Raw genomic sequence first — 20,831 nt, forward strand, 5'->3', positions numbered from 1 at the left:
AGTTGAAAGGGACGGGGGACAGCGCGGGAGTTGGGGGGGGACTGGGCGTCAAATTTGGGAGGCACAGAGGGGTTAGAAAGGGGGGGACAACAGAGAATGTTAGGTTGGGCATCTGATTGGGGGTCAGCGCAAGATTGGGGGGGGGGGGGGGGGCTGGGCGTCAGATTGGAACCAGGGCGGAGGGAGGTTGGCGCGAAGAGGTTTTACTGGCAGAGCCAGAGCTGGGGGGGGACGGGTGTGGGGCAGTGCTGTTGGAAGCAGCTCGATGGCGTGATAGTCTGGCGGGGGGGAGAGGCACAACGCGTCGCGGGAGGGGACAGGCGGACGGAACGGTTGGGTCGCGGGGAGGTGTTGTGGCGAGTCAACGGGAGAGACGGGGGTTGCGGGAGCGCGGTGGCAGGTCAGCGATGACGGGCAACGGAGCGTTCTTCGATCAAATATCTCTTTAAGAATTTGAGAAACATATAAATGCATTAGGCAATATTTAAAAGCCCTCTACAATACTTTGTATTGTAGGCTAATTTTCTGAACCTGCGTTTTCCCACAGGTTCATGCCTCCATTTCATGTTGCATCAAATTGTTTTTTCTTTTATAATTCAGACAAAACAGATGAATATTTCTTCAAGATCTGTAAATTTGATGATGCACAATCTGTGTTTCTTCAGGATTGTGTAACTTGGGTGTTACTTTTTTTTTCCCCAAGAAAAGAGAATTCTATTAATAACACCTTAAAGAAAAATCCCTGAGGTAAATACAACGTGCAAGGAACTCTATGAAGAGTAACTAGGTACATCAAAGATACAATGATTGTGTGAACGACCAATCTGGTGGGCTAAAGTGCCAGACCATCTGAGGGGTAGTATGAAAGAAGGTGTCTGAATCCCAAATCCGCAGGAAAGCCTCTCTTTTCTTCCTCATCCTGTCAAAGCTGCCCTGCATCCTCTCCCATCTCCCATGGAGAGTGTGGACTATCTCTGTCCAAATCATCGATAAAGACTCCCCAGTGGGTATATCCTGAAGATCAATGACTTGGCTACATCTCGCAGTCCACATGTACCAAGCTATAATACTGGAAACCAGCTCCCATCTGTGACAATGTCTCTGAGTCCACTGTGTCTGTGAGTAGTCTGGGGTAGGGATCTTGCTTAGATGCTGTCCACTGATGAGAAAAGAAATGCTCCCCTGAGAGTCCTCATAGCCGCAAGCTGGACCTCTGTCTGTGACCCGAGCTCCAGCCCCCCATGTCGCCACCATGGACTCTGCTGTACCATGGAATACTATCCTAAGAGCTCTCCTCCAAATCTCCTGAGCTCTGGGACAGTCCCATAGGCAATGTTTCTGTGTCTCCTCTGGCTCACCACATCGCGCACATGCCATTGGGCCCTTGCCATATCCAAGCCAAGTGACAATTGCTAAACTCCTATAGGCTAGAAGCCATAGAAAGAGGGATATTCTCCTGGGCATGAAGCTGTCATGTAGCTGCCTCCAAAAGTCATATAAAAACTCACCTGAGATTTCCTCTCTATGCCAATGAGGGGTGGCTGCCGGCTGTGCTCTAATCTTGTTCTTCTGTATCCTCCATCCCAATCTAGTGGTGTAGCCAAAAAAGGGAATGTCACATGGCCTATCAGGGAAGGGATCCCTCCACACCCACTCTCCCGGATCCCATTGAAGTCTCTGTAGAGGCCTCCTCTGGTCTATGTGCCATTTCCTTTCAAAGTGTGCCACTACTCTAATTCTCTGCCTAGAGCAGCCACTGAGGGCTTTAAGGTCAATATCCTCTTGCTGGAGGCGGCCATCCTCCCCAACTATGAAAGTGAATGTCCTGTCTCTGCTAGATGCAATGACTGCTAGAAGGATATCCCCTCTAGAGAAGATACCAATCCAAGTCTGAGAGGAAGCTGTGTCAGTTTGCCAATCTGGTGGAACCCCCTCCATCACGGCCTCAATCATAGCCCTGGCTCCTTTAAGATCATAAGTCTCTGCCTTTGAGTCTCGTGTGGTAACTCCTGAAATGCAAACCACTCCCCCACTGATATAGCGACCTGCAAAGAGAATCTCCCCCATGATAAGTGTGTCCGCTGCCCAATGGTGTGTCCAACTTAGGTGTTACTTACCCCATGGTTGTTCTTTTTATATCAATGAATGATAAGCTGCGGAAATAATTATTTTTACCCTTGTAATCCACAGTCCACATATATCATAGTTACTCTCCACTTCAAGTTATGGTGCTGGAAAGAGCCTTGTCAAACTTGGATAAGACCCAATCAACTTCTTTGTATAGTGCATCCTTATTGTGCTTGTCTACAGCTTTCTAATGACTCAGTTGGGCTTTCAATGTAGTCTATGCTAACTAAAGGTGGTATCAAAAGCTTTGACTATCCCTCTTAAGTTTTTTTTGTAGTGCTAGCATTGTTTCAGTCTAGAATTTCCAATAGTAGCCCTCACTTTAAGTCAATGATCTCATCCAAAACTTTGAAAACTCATCAGTAGAAGAGCTTTCATCCTTATCACTATATAGGCAGCAATCTAGGCTTCCTGTAAATATACTCAAGAGTTCATTTTTGGTAGAAGTATCCACAGTACTATAGAAACAAATTCTGCCTTAGGCATATTTATATCTACCATCTCATTACAGCAATAATGCTTGGCAAATCTAGAATTTGAAACGTTTATTTTGTAGCCTGTCCTTGTTTTCAAGGGTGGTACAAAGATTGAACGTTCAGCTTTATCCTCAAATCATCAAAGAGGCCCCTTTTGGATGGATTTTTTGTCCTTGAATCGTTGTGTCTTTGGAAGGCCAAAGAGCTTGAAGATCTGTGCCACACTAGAGTTATTTAGTATACTTATCCACAATAATCCCCATGACATCATTTTGGTGGGGTACCCTTGCCAAGTCCATGAGGACTTCCAAGCAGAGCATAATTGATTTTGTCACTTTTCTTAAAGTTCCTTCGAGTGCATTGTGCATTGAGGAGCTCATAGGCCCATGATTCTGCAAGAATTAAAGGGTTGTAAAGTGTTTTTGAACACAAGAACTAATCATGGCATGTGCTTTTATATCCTGAAATTTAGTATGCTCATAAAAATGATTTCACTTAATATATTGTTGATATTTGTTCGAACTTTTGGATGCTTGTATTTTGCACAGCAAACTGCGAACTTGGTTCAGATTTTGAAAAATCTGCTTATAAGTGAATATAGAGCGGAGTATGATGTCTGTGGCATTATAGACCCGTTTTTACAAATTGAGGTCTTGAGACTGCTCCGGCTTGTCGGCAAAGGTGATACTGATTCAAGTGACATCATGAGTGACATTCTTGCACAGGTAATGGCAAGACTTGTAAAGCAAAGATAAGTTGTCTCACAGTGACTAATGATAAGATTTATAAACCAAAGATGCATAAGGGAGGAGACTCCCAAGTCAGAGATGCTTAGCCAATCTCTATTCAGCAGTAAACATGTGCTCACAAGGTAGTGTCTTGTGTTTGCTTACATCACATCCTTCTGTGAAGTATTTGGTAGAGGCCCTCTGCAGAGAAGTCTGCATTCCATTTTTTGCCTGTTGAAACCTAGATAGTAGCCCTTATTCTTGGCATATGTCTAACCCTTAGATGCCAAATGTCATAGACAATTGTGCAGGCAAAAAAAGGCATTCTAGTTACATTGTACTGTTATTACAACCTTCATAATAAAAATCTGGTCCACTATATCATGTGTATTTTACTTAATACAGAGTAGCTCCTATGAGAGTTCTGCTACAATCATGTGAACCACGTTCTGATGAATATGGATTCCTTCTCAAAGATGCATTATTTAGTCATTTGACAGTTGAACATGAGAGACTTTGATGAGCATGATTTGAATATTGAGGTATAATCTGAGTGTAATTGTAGTAACAGTGCAGCCTTGGTATATGTAGCTCACCTATGCTTGTGCTTTGTCTATAGGTGATGACCAACACAGATTCTAGTAAAATTCCAGGCAGTGCAATACTTTATGAATGTGTGCAAACTGTAATGATTATTGAGGCAACACAAGGCTTGCGTGTGCTTGCTGTTAACATCCTTGGACGTTTCCTTTCCAATCGGGATAATAATATACGGTAAAATTCTTTTATTGCACAAGAAACCATCATTCACATTAATTGTCTCCAAAGTTTTTCTGCCTGCATTAATCTCACTTTTTTACGCTTTCTTATATACATTTGGCAGTAGCTCAATGTGTCTGCACTTGCAATCAATAATAGGACATATCTTTTGGCCAAGTAAAAGGTTTGTTTTTTGTTTGTTGAACCTGCTGAAGAATCAAATAATAAATATAATAGGTATGTTGCATTGAATATGCTGGTGAAGATTATGTATATGGACTTACAAGCTATTCAGCGTCACCGTGCAACTGTAATGGACTGTCTGAAAGTAAGTTTTCGATGATTGATTGGAATAATTTTTATTCTGTTGTCTACTTGCACACAAACATGAAGAGCTTTGATTGCACACTACAAGACAACACAGTTTAGAGTTTTCATTTTTTAAGCCAAGGTGAACATTCTTACTTGAACATGATGTTGTCTCTTGGATTGCACCACCAAAAGTGTTAAGCACATGGGATGAGTTTCTTTGGTGTCTTTGGCGCCGTTTGAGGAAGGGGTGTTACACTTGTTTTGGATTGCCTTGTTTTCTTGAGAGTTCTTGCCACCTCTAGATTCCCCTTTGAAGAAGAGGATACCAAAGCCCCCTCTTCAAGTGAGAATGGAGTAGAGCTCTTTTGGTAGACTTGATCATGGAGCCTTGCATAGTACAAGAACTGATATTTTAACTTATAGAAGGTTGGAAATTGGTGTAACGAAATGATGTGTTGCATAAAGTGGAAGTATTTAGGAGGCAGCTTATTTAAGAAGAAAGTGATTTGATCATCCCTTGACTTTGGTGAGTCAATAGTAGGGAACTCGATGAGTAACCACTTGACTTTCGAATCATCCCCTTAATAGAAAACTCCTATAACTCATGATCGAGCTTAATATGTCGAGTATGATCTCATATTGTATAGTGGTCAAGAAGATGACTCCAATGATTGGATGCTAGGGGAAAGTGCTATATGTTGGGTTTCACTCACGCCTACGCTCACAGAGGAGTGTCGGTGATCAATAGGATACTGGGGCACTTTTTACTCTCCGTATGAGAGGTTTTTCCCCCCAGATTTATTCTCTTTATTTTATGTGCCTATGTTACACATTTTCAGGCACTTATCGTGTTGCACACACTTCAGGTGTGAACACCTTCTTACAACCCTAAGGTTTTAAGGATTGTACCTTGTACTTTCATTCTACACTTTCAGTCTATTGCATTGGGTGTCGTGCTTCACTCTCCACACTGTCTACTCCACTCTCAGCTGAGCTTCAATCCTCTCCATCTCTCACATTTGGTATCAGAGCTCAATGTCAGCTCAGCTGATTCGAGAGCCATTGTCTCCAGCTTCTTTGTTGTTGTCAACAACTCCATAGCGCCAGCAGCACGGCCAATCCACCAACAGGCATCAGTGTCACCTCCAAGCAGGCCCGCTACTTGTACCACACAGTCCATTACCTGTGCAATCCTGCGCTGCGCCCGCCTGCGTCTCCCTGCGCCCTTTGCCTGCCTGCGACGCCCCTGCCCTGTCTGTGCCGCCCTTGGTCTGGCTTCAGCAGCGCCGCCCCTGCCCTATCTATGCCTTGAGCCCCTTTCTAATTCACTGGAAGATGCTTGTGCCTGGGCAGCATTTCTCTGCTTTTGCAAGTGTCTGGGACACATTTCACACAGAGATTTTGTGAAACTTTGGGTCAAAATTTTGGGGCTTTTGTTGTCAGTTCAGAGATTGGCAAATGTAGAGCAGTTTCAGTCTGAGATAGACTGTTTTTGAGCATTTTGGGGCAATAAATTTTAGGGTTTTTGCTTCTACAGTGTTGCTGAGCATTGAATGCACCTTTGACTGCGTGCATTACAAACAGTTTTGACAGAGTGTACTTCAGTTTGCTAATTGCAGCAAGCTATTTGCAGTAATTTTTGGAAATTTTGAGATTTCGAGGTTGGTCTGCTAGGACATTGCTCTTTTATTGTTTTTTTTGGCATTGATTATCATGGTAAATCAGGGAGGTGATGTATTTACCCATGTATCCAAGGAGGACAGGTTGGATGGTAACAACTATTCACTCTGGTCCATGATGAAGAATGTGCTGATTGCGAAGAATCTTTGGGACTACGTAAGCGGAGAAGAAGTTAGGCCCGGAGTTGTGGCTCCTACTACTCCTTCTCAAGCAGGACGTGGACAACGGGCAACTTAGCCTGTTCAGCCTGCTCCACTTCAGCCACTTCCCCAAAGATCAGCAGCTCAAAAGGCATGGGATACACGAGATGCACAGGCTTTGTCTCTGATTGCATTGGTAGTTCAGCTGTCTATTATCCCTCACATTCGGTCTGCAGCTTCTCATAAGAAGCCTGGTTGACTTTGGAGCAGATGTTTGCTGGTAAGAAAGAGAACCACATCTCTTTCTTAAAGAAAGAGCTTGAGACATTGAAGATGGATGAGGGTGATTCTATGCAGGATCACCTAAACAAAATTCAAGACTTACGTGAGCAGCTTAAGAATGTCGATGAGTATTATTCAGATGCACAGATGATATCTACTACATTGAATTCATTGCCGCCCTTGTACTTGGCCTTTCATACGGCCTTGAACCTCACCATGAGGATTGCCCCATAGCCGATTACTTTTCTTCAGCTGGTCAGTTTGCTCTTAGAGGAGGTGGTGTGGATGTTATAGCCTTTGAGCAGGCTTTTATGGCACGATAGAAGGGCAAGGAAAGCCAAGTAAAGAATGCTCCATAGAGCTCTAGGATTTCACGCACTTCGCAGGGTAATCAGAAACAAGGGGGCATGCAAGCCAAGAAGGGAAAATGCCATTATTGCAAGAAGCCAAGCCACTACATCACTGAGAGTAGAAAGCGCATAGCCTAGGAGAATATGGAGTCAGGGATGTCTGTTTCTAATGCTCTTTCGACTGCAATGCTCTTTCCACTGCTACTGAGTCAGTGTCATTTGTGTTATGACAGAGAGCACGAGGATCGAGACATGCAATGCTTTCTCACGGAGTGCACAGAGAGAGAGAGAGAGAGAGAGAGAGAGAGAGAGAAAAGAAAGAAAGATATATTAATGTCTACATAAGGCCAATGTGGCCTATGAGACAAAATCCAGAGTACATCCATGTCTAATATCATCTCATCAATAAGGTAAAGATAACATTACAAATAAGTGGGTGGCCTATGAATTAATACTGAGAATAACTATACGATGGGACTATACTAGGGTTGAACCATGTGTAGTGTTGTTCCATCGATAGAAAAGAAAACGAAAGGAAAGGAGAACCAAATCTGATAGAGCCATGTACAAAAGTGTGGTGGAGACTATGGGCTGTAGCTGATCTCAAGATCTACGCATGATCTCAGCTATGATGCGGTCCCTAGCTGCTTCACTGATATGCCTGGTGGTGAGTCTTCGGTGTCTCGTGATAATGGCTCTAATCCGACTATGGTATGGCCTCCTTGGACGTGGTCTTGGTAGACAGGGTCGCCGTGCTCGACAAAGGGAAATGGCTCTATCCAATGTGACTCCATGGCATGGCTTGTAAGGTGTGTGGCGGGGTGGCTTTGTCTCTACTAGGCTGGTAGTGAGAGTGGGGTCGGCTCTGTAGAAGAAGTCTGTCATTGCTCTTTGTGTGTGTCCCTTTGTATGAGCTGGCCTCCTGTCTCGCAATAGTGCAGTTCGGCACCTCTCGAGCTCCAGGAGGAAAAGGCCTAGGCATCTCTGGTCCTCCTACTCCATGACGCGACAAAGGGGTCCACATCCATCACGGAAGAGGCAGTGGTACTGTCCTCGTATGTCATAGTATATTGCGCATTTTCATATGTAGTGCTCCTCCGTCTCACGCTCTCGACCACAAAGCTGGCAAGTCCTATCCTCTACTAGGGTATTTGTCCAAGTGCCTGTCTCCATTTGAAGCCTATGTGGAGAGGTGCGAATCTATCCGATAGCAACCTGTACGCTATGGGAGAGATGGGTGTCTATATATGCTAGCTGAATAGTGAAACCATCATCAGAGAGACACAAGAAATGACTCCTGTAGAACTCCATCCTCGATCCTAAAGGGAGTGATGGATGGATCCATGTCCTTGCTGTCTTAATCCTCAAGATATCAGCTCTAATCACCTGGTTCAACTTTGATCAGCTAAGAGAAAGTGTAGGGCAGTCAAGGCTATAATCCAAAGGTGAAAGACGGTCAATATCCAAATCATGTAGGCTCATCCAAATAGCCATTTGTGAAAACCAACATTTCTTCTCGCCTCCTGCTGCTAGTTGTCTAGATGAGGTTAGTGCCAATCTAGAGTATCTATGGTGTGGAAGTTCCCGGAGTTTGTGGCAAAAGGTCACTGCCCTGAAGAGTGCCTCCGTAACTATAGGTGTTTCCCCCAGCTCTGCTCTGACAATGGGATGTGGGGTGGAGGGCTTACTCCTAATCATGCATGCTATCATCATGATCAATGGCCTTTCCATGCTATCCCAATCATCATAATAATCCCTCTCTACTCCTATCTGATCAATGAGTGGGCTGACGCCTATGGTACAAGCTACAACCCCATCTCTCTTCTCCATATAGTGATGTAGGTGTGACTAGGGTGTCAAACAACTAGATTTTGGTGCGGGGCTCTTGGAACTGTATGTGAGCACATTGACTCTTGAGTGTCCCTAGTACTGCGTATCCACGTGCCAGACATGCCTCTGATGTCCCTCTCAACGAAAAATGTGGGCCAGAGAAGGTGACTCCCAAATAGACATATTCCCCCACATGCTCCATTATATCTCCCCCAAATGCGAATTGGCACATAGATCTAGTTACCCATGCTACTGAAGTATTGAAAACCATGGATTTGGTCTTTCCAAGGTTCACTATGAGGTCTTTATCTCTACAAAAGATGTGCAAAGAATCTAGATGGCACTGCAATCCCTCCAATGAATCTGAAATGAGAACAATATCATCTGCATACAGTAATATTGATATCAGTACCCCTGCCAGAGAGGCTGGCTCCAACTTCTTCTCCTCGGTCTATGTAATCAGGCACTTCATCTATATATAGAATAAACAATGTGGGTGAAACTGGACATCCTTGTTTCACTCCTATGGTATTTTCAATCCTCTCTGATAGCCCCCCAGGTGCTCGTACATGACCTGTCACTACCTCATATAATGCATAGACACCCCATCGTATACCCTTTGGTACTCCAATGTCCTACAATCTCTGCATGATGTGTGTACAAGGCATTGTATCAAAAGCTTTGCGAAAGTCTACAAAGCAACAATAGATCCTCTTGCCTCGGGCTCGACCCTCCTCAATAATGGCTGTAAGTGTGAGAATATGGTCTAGCGTGGTATATCCTCGTCTAAAACCTGCATGTCCTTGTGCTCTCTTACCTTGCTTTTCAGCCCACTCACTCAGTTCATGCTCCAATATAGATCCATATATCTTGCCCAAAGTATGACCGATCATGATAGTCCTGTAGTTGCTAGGAATCAAGGGATCACCACTTTTAAATAGCGAAATTATAGTATTGTCTGACCAACTCATAGGGAAACCTTCAGATACTGCTCTATTGAACATATGTGCTAATATGGGTGCTAATATGTCACAAGCATGTGGGAAATGTTCTGATACTACCATCCTCATCCTGTGCCCTCCCATTTTGTAATCTATAAATTGCATCCCTAACCATTTTCCATGTGAAGAAAGACCATTGTGTTGGCCTACAAGCTTGTGGGGGCTGCATAGGTGGCTGTCTTGGCAGGTCATACAGCTGTCTCCCATAGTCAAGCCAAGCATTTAGTGATGTAATCTGTATGGGGGGACTGTCTTTCATGAAACATCTTCCATGTGCTCTTCCTATCCCGCCCCAAAAATAGCTGATATATCTCTGCTTCTGCTTTCGCTAAGTAGTCTCGTTTCTTCTTCTGCACAAGGCATTTGAAGAACGCCTTTGCTCGGCAATGTGTCTGAGTGCCTAGCTTCACTTCTCTTTGTAAGTGAGCTCGGGTGACTCTACACTCATCATCATACCAGCTATTTTGGGGAGCAGTAGATCGTGTGGGTCTGCATCGGGGCAAGGTGTGTGGGAACGCATACATGGCTGATCCATGTATGGCCTCTGCTAAATCCCTTGTACATTCTTCCAATGATCTACTCAAGTCCAATGTATGTAAACTAGTATGCAGAGAACCACTGTAGATGTGTGAGGTGTCTTCTGTAAAGTAGTATTTGGGATGTTTAGGGAGGCATGGTGTTTCATGTTTCATATGTACACAAGAGAGCATAAATGTCAAAATAGCATGATTTGCTGATATGCCGATTGGTCTCTTAGATATCTTAAAGTTTTGGATGTCTGGTATCAATGTTGGTGAGCCTATCAGTTAGTCCACAGTACTTGACTCTCCTTTGTGATTCCAACATCTCAAATTGTCAAATCCTGGTCATTGTGGCAGACCATTAAAGATGGCTAGTCTATGTGCACTTTCCAAAGTCAATAGGTGTGTCCCATAGGTACTCACTTCTTTATCCTGGGCTCTCTTGCGTAGGCCTATTTCATCTATGTCGATCTCTTTGAACATGGCATTATCATGCATATAAAAGTCACTATGTCTATCTCCAGTGCGTTCATTGAAATCTCCTACTAATAATATGTCCCCAATGCTAGCATATCTCATGATATCCTCATAAAGTACATCAAAGGGAGATCCATCTTGTGTGGCATAGGTAGAATTTGCAGGAGGAAAGTAGCATATTGCGATGAATATATCCTGTGGTCTTCCTGCATGTATCCTAATCCATAAATATTATGCATCATCATCTCTTTTCATTACTTGCACTATCCCTTTGAGGCCTTCCCGGTATAGTATGGCCACACCTCCAAAAACCTTAGTGCTTCTTGGTTTTCTAGCTGCTGGAGGAAATGCACTTTCCCACTTGTATCCCCGCATGTCTGGTAGTCGGCGTCCTTTACATTGGTGTGTTTCTGTGTACATTGCTATATCTATGTTTCAGAAGCTATCTTCAAAGTAACCAGCATCCAAGCATAGGGCTCCATTACAATTCCATATTGACATCCGAAGTGTCTCATAGGCCTCGTACTATCATGAAGTCCTTTTGTCAATTATGATGACTTTTCCATCCCTGTAAACAGCCCACTTTCCCTCTTTGTGAGCCTCCAATACCTTGGACATGTGTTCTCTGCGATGTGTTATTTGTGCTGGGGTAAGGTCCTCATCCAAATAAATCTTCTCACCCTTGAGGGCTCTCCTCTTGGAAAAGGAAGGCCTTTTTTTTCTCTATGTCCCCAAAGCAAAGAATTAGAGCCTTGGACTTAGAGTTCTCTTTCCCCACTCTCCAAGCACTAACGATAGGTACGTCTGAAGCCCCAATTTTGTCAGCAAATGTCTTAGCATCTTCCTGTGGGCTGCTCTTCTCCTCCCATCCTACTACCTGTACATGTAAAACCCTACCCCGTCTCCTAGCCTCTTCTTCCAAGGAAGCATTCATTACTTCAGTCTTGTTCACTGATGTTCCCTTATTCTTTTTTACTACCTCAATCTATGGGTTGGCTTCTTCTATCTGCTTCTGTGTTGTCTTTGCCACTTCTGCCCATGAGTGAACCTCCCTTTCACATGCCTTTAAAGCCTCTTTCTCTTTTTGTAGTTCTTCTTGCACATTCATTTATTTTTTCTTAAATGTATTCAAAATTCTTCCCCTAGTTCTAAGATTTCAGATTTGTAGGCATCTACCACTTTCAGCATTTCAGTTTTCAGCGTGTGCATTTCGGACAGCATTTGTGCCTGTAAGTCATTCTTAATCTTTATCTGCATGTCTTGCATTTCTGCCCTTTGATTTACTATCAGTTCGGCTTTGACTTGCTCTCGTATTTCTTTCTCCAATTCTTGTCTCATAATTCGTAGTCCAGAGGAAATCATGAGATGAATTTCTTCGTATTTCTTTTCATTCATGGTGCGTGAGGTCTTTCCATGCCTGTCAGATGCTGGGGAGACGGTCCAATCACGGACCCTACGACCATACGTCTTGTACCGCGTGTTCTTAGAAGGGGTGTTGAACATTGCTTCCATGGACAGTTGTGTTAGTCCTTGATTGGATTCGTCTCCTAGATATTCATTTTCCACGGTTTGATGCTTGCATTTGTTTACATTATCCATCTCTCACACACTGTGTGCAAAGCCACTCAGCGCTAAACTCTCTCGAACCACTCCCCATCTTAGGGTTTCCACTGAACTCTCTCGAACTGCTCGCCGTTTTAGGGTTTTACTCTAAAAGAGCATTTTTTAGTGTGTTTTGGGGCTTTTTAAGATGCTAATCAGTAAGTAATGCATATTTTAGCTCAACACTATACCTGGTAGAAATTGGTCACTTGTGCCAGGGACCACTCGATCACATCCATCGGCGCTCTCCACTGTGGAGGGGCTCGAAAGATAATGCTCAAAAGAGGGACCTCGGCCCCAGCCCACCAGTTGATGTCCATCATGCAACCTGGCCACTGCTGGGAGAGAAGTGCCAGTCCACCTTCTCCCATCCACTAGGAGATGTGGTCTGCCACCTGGCTCTTTATCTCCTCTATCTGAGTGTCGTCCAATCTCCTGTGTGAGAGGTCTGAAGGAAAAAGGCGTAGTTTGGTCCATCCGATGGTGCTAGTAGATGAACCTTGCTGCTCCTAGACTTGCGTACCATGAAGATTCCCACCTCCAGGGTAGTGGGAACACTCTGTGCTCCGCAACTCTCATGTAAGACCATGGCCCACTGCGAAAAAACTCTTGTGGTAGCAGTTGTGCCTGTCTTGGGAAAGTATGACGGGTGGCACGGATAGATGAACTGTGGTTGTGTGAGGGGGGAGGGGGCTAGACTGCTGGTGGGTGGAGCATATCGGCGTCTGGGGCTCCTCACCTTCTATGGGAGGGGGGGGGGGGGGGTGGGGGAATGGTCACTTATACTGGGTAGGGATTAAGGGGGGGGGGGGGGGGAACTGGTTGGCGGGGGTGATAGTGGAGAGGGGGAGGATCGAGGGACGGTAGGGTGGTCGGAGGTACCCGGTGGGTGTGGAGAGGCAGGGCAGTAGCTCTGGGTGAAGGGGGGTGTGGACTAGGGTCGGGGGGGGAGCCGTGGGGAGGGGGGGAGGGAGTAGGGGCTGTGGGCCCTCAGGTGATGTGGCTTGTGAAGCCTTTGTGAGCGGTGGATGTGTAGACATGTGGACTTGTGGGATAGGGTGAGGAGGGGGGGGCCGTGCGATGCTCTGCTGGGGGGGCGACGCTTGCCCTTCTACTCTCTATTGTAGTAGTGTCTGAGGAGCTGCCTACGGCCCCCCTTGCTGTCTCCCTCTCTGTCGTCTTTGTACTCATGTGAAACAGTTTGCATCCACTTGTGGGCCTGTCGGCGAAGCCGCCCTAGCTCTGAAGCATGTGTACTCTGCTGCCTAGTGCCCAAAGTCATGGCATCATAGGCACTGCCCTAGCTGCCCAGTCACAATGACCTGCTGCTTGAAGGAGTGTCCACCTTTCTCAATCTCTAGGAACTCTGGAATATTCTTGGTCTCTTTCACTGCCACCCGTACCTTTGGGACTCCTGTGGCTATCATTGCCTCCTTAAAAGAGGCGGGAAGGATAGTGTCGAAGAGCCATCCAAAGTCTTCCACCAACTAGCAATACTCTATCGCTATTCCGAGGAAGAGAAGGATAACTGGGTGTCTAAGGAACTTGTTGTGGAGAGCAAATGCCTTCACTGTGAAGGGGGAGGGGAAGTTGTTGCAAAGGGAGGGAGCAATTGGAGTGAAGGGGGGGAGTGTTGGGCACCCAAGTAAGCTAGCTTGCAATGGCCATAGTGTGGGTGTTGGGCCTGTCGGACGGGGCCGGGCTGCAGTACGAAAGAGGCGGAGGACCTGGGCGGAGGAGGCTGGGGGGGTCAAGGCGGAGGAGGTTGGGGTTTAGGCCCTCAACCGGGAGGGGATAGGGCGAGTTCAGGCGGGGGTGAGTTGGCGGGGGGGGGGGGGGGGGGGGAGGAAACAGGTGGGTGTGGGATAGGCGAACACAGTGCTGGGGGGAGGTCGCGCCAGGGGACGGGCGGAGCAGTAGGTGGAAGGAGGCACAAAGCAGTAGGCGGAAGGAGGCGGGGTCAGCACTGGGGGGGAGGGGAGTCGTGCCAGGGACAAGGTGGGAGGGAGGCGGAGTAGAAGGCGGGGGAGTAGGCGGGGGAGTGGGCGCAACAGAAGGCGGGAGAAGACAGGTGCCATGGGGGGACGGAGCAGGAGCGCATGCGTCGGCAGGAGCGTATTTCAGTGGCAAGGCAAATACAGTTGATGATAAGGAGCCCGAATGTTTTGAGGATGCACAACATAGTGTGCATTGGATGGCAGCAATGCAAGCTGAGTTTTATTCCATCATTAAGAATCAAACATGGGATTTAGTGTCTTTGCCTATTGGGAAGGAAGCCATTGGAACAAATGGGTCTACAAGCTGAAAAGGAATGCAGCAAATACAAAGCCAGGCTTGTAGCCAAGGGCTATGCAGAGAAGAAAGGCATTGACTACGAGGAGACACTTGTTCCTACCTTCCGCATGACTGCCATCAGGTCTATGGTCGCTTTGGCTGCCCATTATGGATGGACCATGCATCAGTTAGATATAAAGACTGTATTTTATATGGGGAACTTCATGAAGAAGTATATGTACAGCAGCCCATTGGTTTTGCAGTTGAGGGATCCAAACACTTGGTTTGCAAGCTGAAAAAGGCTTTATATGGCTTGAAAGAAGCTCCTAGAGCTTGGTACGCAAAGATTGATGCCTTCTTACTCAGCCAAGGGTTTATAAACAGCTCATCAGAGTCTACTCTTTATCTATTTAAAAAGGGGGGATCCATGTTGATAATTTGTCTATATGTTGATGACCTTTTGCTTGCAGGGACTTATGCTGATCAGATTTCAGCATTTAAAGAAGATTTGCAGTAAACTTTTGAGATGTCAGACTCGGGGTCTTTGCATTATTACTTGGGCATTCAGTTCATACATGATGCTAGAGGTATCAGTTTATCATAGTCAAGATACATAAGTAAACTCCTTGAGAGGTTTGGCTTACAGGATTGCAAACCAGTCTGTATACCAATGGAACTTGGACCAAAGTTGTCATTGCATGATGACAGTGATTTGTTTGATACACACACATATGCTCCAACAGTTGGATGCCTTATCTACCTATACAACACTAGGCCGGATATATAGTTTGCAGTTTCAGCCCTGAGCAGATATATGCATCAGCCACGCATGTCATATTGGCAAGTTATCAAGTGTGTTTTCCGTTACTTGCAGAGTACTAGATCTCTTAGATTGCTTTATGACAAGGGGGGACTACTGCACTTACATGCTTACAGTGATTTTGATTTGGCTGGTGATTATGATTCATGTCACTCCACTAGTGGCAATTGTTTCTTTCTTGGCTCATCTTGCATATCTTGGATTGGCAAGAAACAATCCACTGTTGCCATATCATCATGTGAAGCTGAATACAAGGCATCTTTCACTACCACAGTTGAATGTGTATGGCTTAGACGCTTGCTAGATGATATGGATGTATTTATCACAGAGCCTATTCCTTTGTTCACTAATAGTCAGAGTGCCATTGCAGTGGCACAGAACCTAGTGTTTCATGCACGCACAAAACACATGAAGATCCATTATCACTTTGTTAGAGAGAGGCTACATGCAGGAGATATCAGCCTTGTCTATTGTCCTACCACCAGTAATGTGGCAGACATCTTCACCAAAGCTGTTCCTCGTGACAAATTTGAAGCATTTCGCAATGCTTCAAATTTGATCTCCTTTGGTGGAGGATGACCCTTGTATTTTGATCACTCTTTACTCCAAGGGGGTTTGTTGGGTTTCACTCATGCCTACACTCATAGAGGAGTGTCGGTGATTAGTAGGAAGCTGGGGCACTTTTTACTCTCCGTACAAGAGGTTTTTTCCCCTAGATTTATTCTCTTTATTTTATGTGTCTATGTTACACATTTTCAGGCACTTTTCGTGTTGCACACACTTTGGGTGTGAACACCCTCTTACAACCCTAAGGTTTAAGGATTGTACCTTGTACATTCATTCTATTGCATTGGGTGTCATGCTTCACTCTCCACACTGTCTACTCCACTCTTAGCTGAGCTTCAATCCTCTCCATCTCTCACACTATAACTATAAGTGAAACTTAGGAAGTAAACACTTGTAGCATTATGAGCCCTCCATTGACGGATATGGTAAGGGTGGACCAATCAAGGGTCAATAGGCTCCAAACCAACTACTAGGTCCCAAAGACTTCGAGACTCAAGCACTTATTGCATAAGATTAGAACAAGTTGTAAAGTTCCACTTGTAAAGGCATTCTTGGCGGTAGCAACTTGAGTATTAATGTTCAACAAACGAGTAGGGTGGATAGAGTGGGGGATTGCAATACACATGGGGATTAACCCTAGAGTGCCCACCATGCATGTGGGATGTGTGCATAGTCAATCCATAAGTGAAAGAATCTCCTTCTGTTTGAAATTGGATTTTCCAAACCTTTGAGTATCAAGCTATGTTCCATATTCAGATCCATTTCAAAACAATGTGATAGATTTAGAAGCTTGACAATCTTTTCATTCATTTTTGGATACGAGTTCTTCCTTGATGATGTTTATGAAATTTGGTTCTCCTAAAGTTCAATTGTTACATGATAAAATGCGTAAAAGTAACCCATTATCTCTATAGTAAAAAGCCCTAGGTCCACAAAAATCTGTTTTTTTATCCACTTCAATTTATGTGTCATGACCGCGGATGCATAATATTCTTCGTCCCACGGGTACAATACCAGGAGTTGCTGCTGCCGAATTCTCATTTTCAAATTTTTTCTTGGGAAGACGCAACTAGCTAATGCTAAAGTCATATTTTCCCAGATTGGTATAGATTGATTCGGCATGGGAATGGTAGCCACATGAGTAGCGTGAAGAGGATGGATAGGCACGTTGTAGATAGAGGATGGAAATCCTTGCATTGAAGTGGCCCATAGAGAGTGTGACACATGTCTAGGAGAAGTGAAGGTGATACTTACTTCTCCTAGACTTGGGTGGACTGCCCTTGGCCTTCGAGCGACACTCCTCGCCAAAGTGGCTAGCCTTTTGGCAATGCTGATAGTACCTATTCTAATTGAGGACACTTTGCCAACTTGGTTGAAATCCTTGAGGGGAGCTACTTTGCTCATCCCTATTCAACTTAGTCTTTGTGTTGTTCATTCCATCACCTTGCTGCTGAGCTAAAATATGCATTACATGCTGATTAGCCTCTTAAACAGCCCCAAAACATGCTTAGTTAACGTAAAAACCCTAAAACAGGCTGTGCTTCGAGAGTTAAAATTGGGAGAGGTCCTAGATTTTTGAGAACCCAAACTTTCTATAAATAGGCATGCTGCCCTCCATTCATCCTTAATCTTGTTTTTACAGATTGCATGTGATAGAGCTTTGCTGTCCACACCCCGTTTGCCAAGGATATCTCAACTAGACCTGCCCATCATCACCCTCCATCATCAGGCGCTTGTTGTCCAGCCATTCCTCACTGTTCATGACTGTTTCCAGCCCTCTATTTGCTGCTGTTTCCAGCCCTCTATTTGCTATTGTCAGCTAGGCGACCTCTTGCTGCTCACTTCCTAGCTATTGTACAGCCTGCCACTTCAGCAAACTACTGCATTTTCAGGATCCAGCCGCCTACTATGCCTCTTCTCCAGCTATCGCTATCAACACTACAGTTTGCATTTGCTATCTTCTCTCTCGTGACAGCTGCGTTTCTGGATACTCTCTCTCTTTTGCTTGTATGGCATCAAATCTGACTTTCCCAGTTGCGTTTGCTGGTGTTTGACAACTTCGGAGGTTGCCGTCTATGTTTTAGGATCTGTCAAGAGTACGACATAGTCTCCACCTCAGTACCTCTGCCTAAGTTCTTGAGACATGAGAGTTCGAGGTTTAGTATTCATTCCATTGCATGAGCATTGTATATTGAGTATTCACTTACATCTTTCATTCACTATGTTCATTGTCGTTGAGTTATCCTAACTCTAACTGTGTTCTTTGTTTAGTTTGTGCTTTGTTGTACAATTGTCTTGTGTTTTCTGTGTTCAAAGCATTTCTTCACATGGTATCAGAGTCAAGTACTCTTAAAGAAACCTTGACCTTGATGTGAAAGCTCCTCGCAGAAGACAAAACCACAGAAGGGAAGATGATTTCGAACACACCTTCACCACATTATGATGCTTCCAATCCTAGCACATCAAGATTCACACTAGAGTGGGTCACATAGCTTGCTCCACAAAGATCCGACATAGCCAGCGAGTCATCGGACTACCATGGAGTCCCTCGACCTTACGAGATTACATGAGCCAAGTATAATCTTATCTTGATGCATTGGGCTCAATAGCAGATTGAAGGTAAACTTGAGTTTTCCCCTTTAGATTTGGTGCATTGGTCTTATGATTTTGTAGGAAGGACAAAAGCTTCACAAAGAACAAGCCATCCTAACATGGAAACGGGCATGGAGTACAAACCTTGCATCTCTCTACCATCTTCATCTCTATCTCTATCTCTTCCATACACATCTCCACCTTCATTCACTCCTATGTCAGATACGCAAAACAACACTTCTCAATCTTTTGAATTTACTTCCTCTTTTCTACAAGATATAGATAAATGCTCAGGATGAAGGATCTCTTCAAACCAAGTATTGGTTCATAAGCCATGAAGAAGATAGGATTTCTCCATTTGAACTTAAGAAAAGGTAAGAAATAGTTGCAAGATTCATTGGTGAGTGCTCCTTCTCCATCTTTTCCTTCTACTTTTATATTTCATGGTCAATTTGGTTTTGGTGATTCATCATTTGCATTTAATGGACAAAAGGAATCTGACTTATTTTTCACTACTACACCAATTACAGATCCATTTAATCTACCACCCATCCCTTCCTCATCTTCCAATGCACACTCCTTTCTGTCTCCATTAAGTGCATCTCACATTACACTCCGTACACTACATCGGGGGATTCCTCACACTTAGAAATAGATTTTAGGACCTCTCATTTCTCTTATCCGGGTGGTGTATCCGTGAGGGAGATTCGTCCTCCCATGCACACACTTTCGGGCTATCCCCCCCATAGGGACGGCATTGAGTGTGGAGCATTTTGTACTATAGTTCACCTCTATGGTTTTACCTAGTGGACTACCTATTGAGCTAACATAAGCGTTACATGCTGAATGAGCCACTTAACCAGCTCCAAAAATGCTTAATGAATCAAAACCCTAAAATGGTGTGCAATTCGATAGAGTTCTAAAATGGTGTGTGGCAGGAGGTTCCAAGGCTTTCTATTAATAGGCATGCTACTCTCCATTCAGCCCAATTTGGTTTTGGTAGGTGTCAAGTGCTAGAACTTCACTGTCCACACCCCATTCGCAAAGGACATCTTGGCCGAAGCTGCCCCAAGATTTCTTCACCCATCTGGCACCTCTTTTCAATCTCTACCTCGTAGCCTATATCACTTCCTGCTATTTTGTTGCTTTCTTTTACTGTGGCATTTTATTGCTGCCATTTTATTGCTACTTTCTACTGTTGTGTTTTATTGTTGTGTTTTATTGTGGCATTTTGCTGCAGCATCTGTCATAGATCCGATATCTACTATTGCGTTTGTTGCTGCTAGACATCTTCGGAGGCTACCTCACTACATTTCTGGACTTATCAAAAGTACGACACACTCTCTCGCTTAGCATCTCTGCCTTGGTCCACGAGACACGAGAGTTTGGAGTACAATTTTCATTCTTGCATGGTTTGTTTGCTACATGAACATTGTATATTCATTATTTAGTCATTCATTCAGACTTGACTGTGTTCATTGTCTCTGAGTTACCCTAATCCTAATTGTGTTCACGGAGGAAATCTGAGCTGAAGCTACCTCAAGATTTCTTCACCCATCTAGTGCTTGTTTTGAGCCTCTACCTCACAGCCTATACCACTTCTTGCCATTTTGCTACTGCATTTTATTATAGCATTTGATAGCTGCATTCTGTTGCGGTGTTTTACTGTTCTGTTCTATTGCTATGTTTTACAATGGCATTTTTTGGTGTGTTTTATTGCTCTATCTATCCACAGATCCAGCATCTACTATCGTTTGATGCTGCCAGACATCTTCGAAGGCTGCTTTGCTGTGTTTCGGGATCTGTCAAGAGTATGACACACTCTCTTAATCAGCACCTTTGCCTCAATCCATGAGACACGAGAGTTAAGGGTGAAGTCTTTATTCGTGCACTGTTTATTTGCTGCATGAGCATTGCATATTTAGTATTCAGACATTCATTAAGACTTCACTATGTTCATTGTCTTTGAGTTATCCTAACCATAATTGTGTTCTGTTGAGTTTATACTTTGTCATACACTTCCATTTATGTTTCTGTGTTAGGGTATTTCTTCATGTGGTATCACAGCAAGGTTCTCTTCCATGAAACCTTTGCCTTTCATCTGAAAGCCCTTCACAAGAAGCCGGAACAATAGGAGGGCAAGATGACTTCAAAGATACCTTCACTACATCATCATGATGCGCTCGAGCCTAGCACATTGACAAACTTCCAATCAAAATAAAAAACAAACTCAAAATCAAAATCAAAATTATACTAGTGAGACCCAAGGAAACTCCGTGTAATCTCTAAAACT

At 44.4% G+C, this 20,831-nt stretch overlaps 1 protein-coding gene across 4 annotated transcripts in view; it reads left to right on the top strand.

Annotated features, from left to right (window-relative positions):
* The window catches only part of LOC148012641 (AP-1 complex subunit gamma-2-like), a 235,857-nt gene that overhangs the window by 62,147 nt on the left and 152,879 nt on the right, over positions 1-20,831 (top strand). For 3 of the 4 annotated variants that reach the window (XM_087668808.1, XM_087668809.1, XM_087668811.1), the window contains 3 exons: positions 3,152-3,328; positions 3,951-4,105; positions 4,328-4,418. In XM_087668808.1, the coding sequence (XP_087524934.1) occupies positions 3,152-3,328; positions 3,951-4,105; positions 4,328-4,418 (423 nt within the window). The remainder of the gene's footprint in view (positions 1-3,151; positions 3,329-3,950; positions 4,106-4,327; positions 4,419-20,831) is intronic. The other variant, XM_087668810.1, reaches the window with a different exon arrangement.

This window comes from Lygodium microphyllum, chromosome 27 (assembly GCF_053477565.2).
Source record: "Lygodium microphyllum isolate KBCC chromosome 27, Lygodium_microphyllum_v1.1.10, whole genome shotgun sequence".
In the NCBI taxonomy this organism is placed as follows: domain Eukaryota; kingdom Viridiplantae; phylum Streptophyta; class Polypodiopsida; order Schizaeales; family Lygodiaceae; genus Lygodium; species Lygodium microphyllum.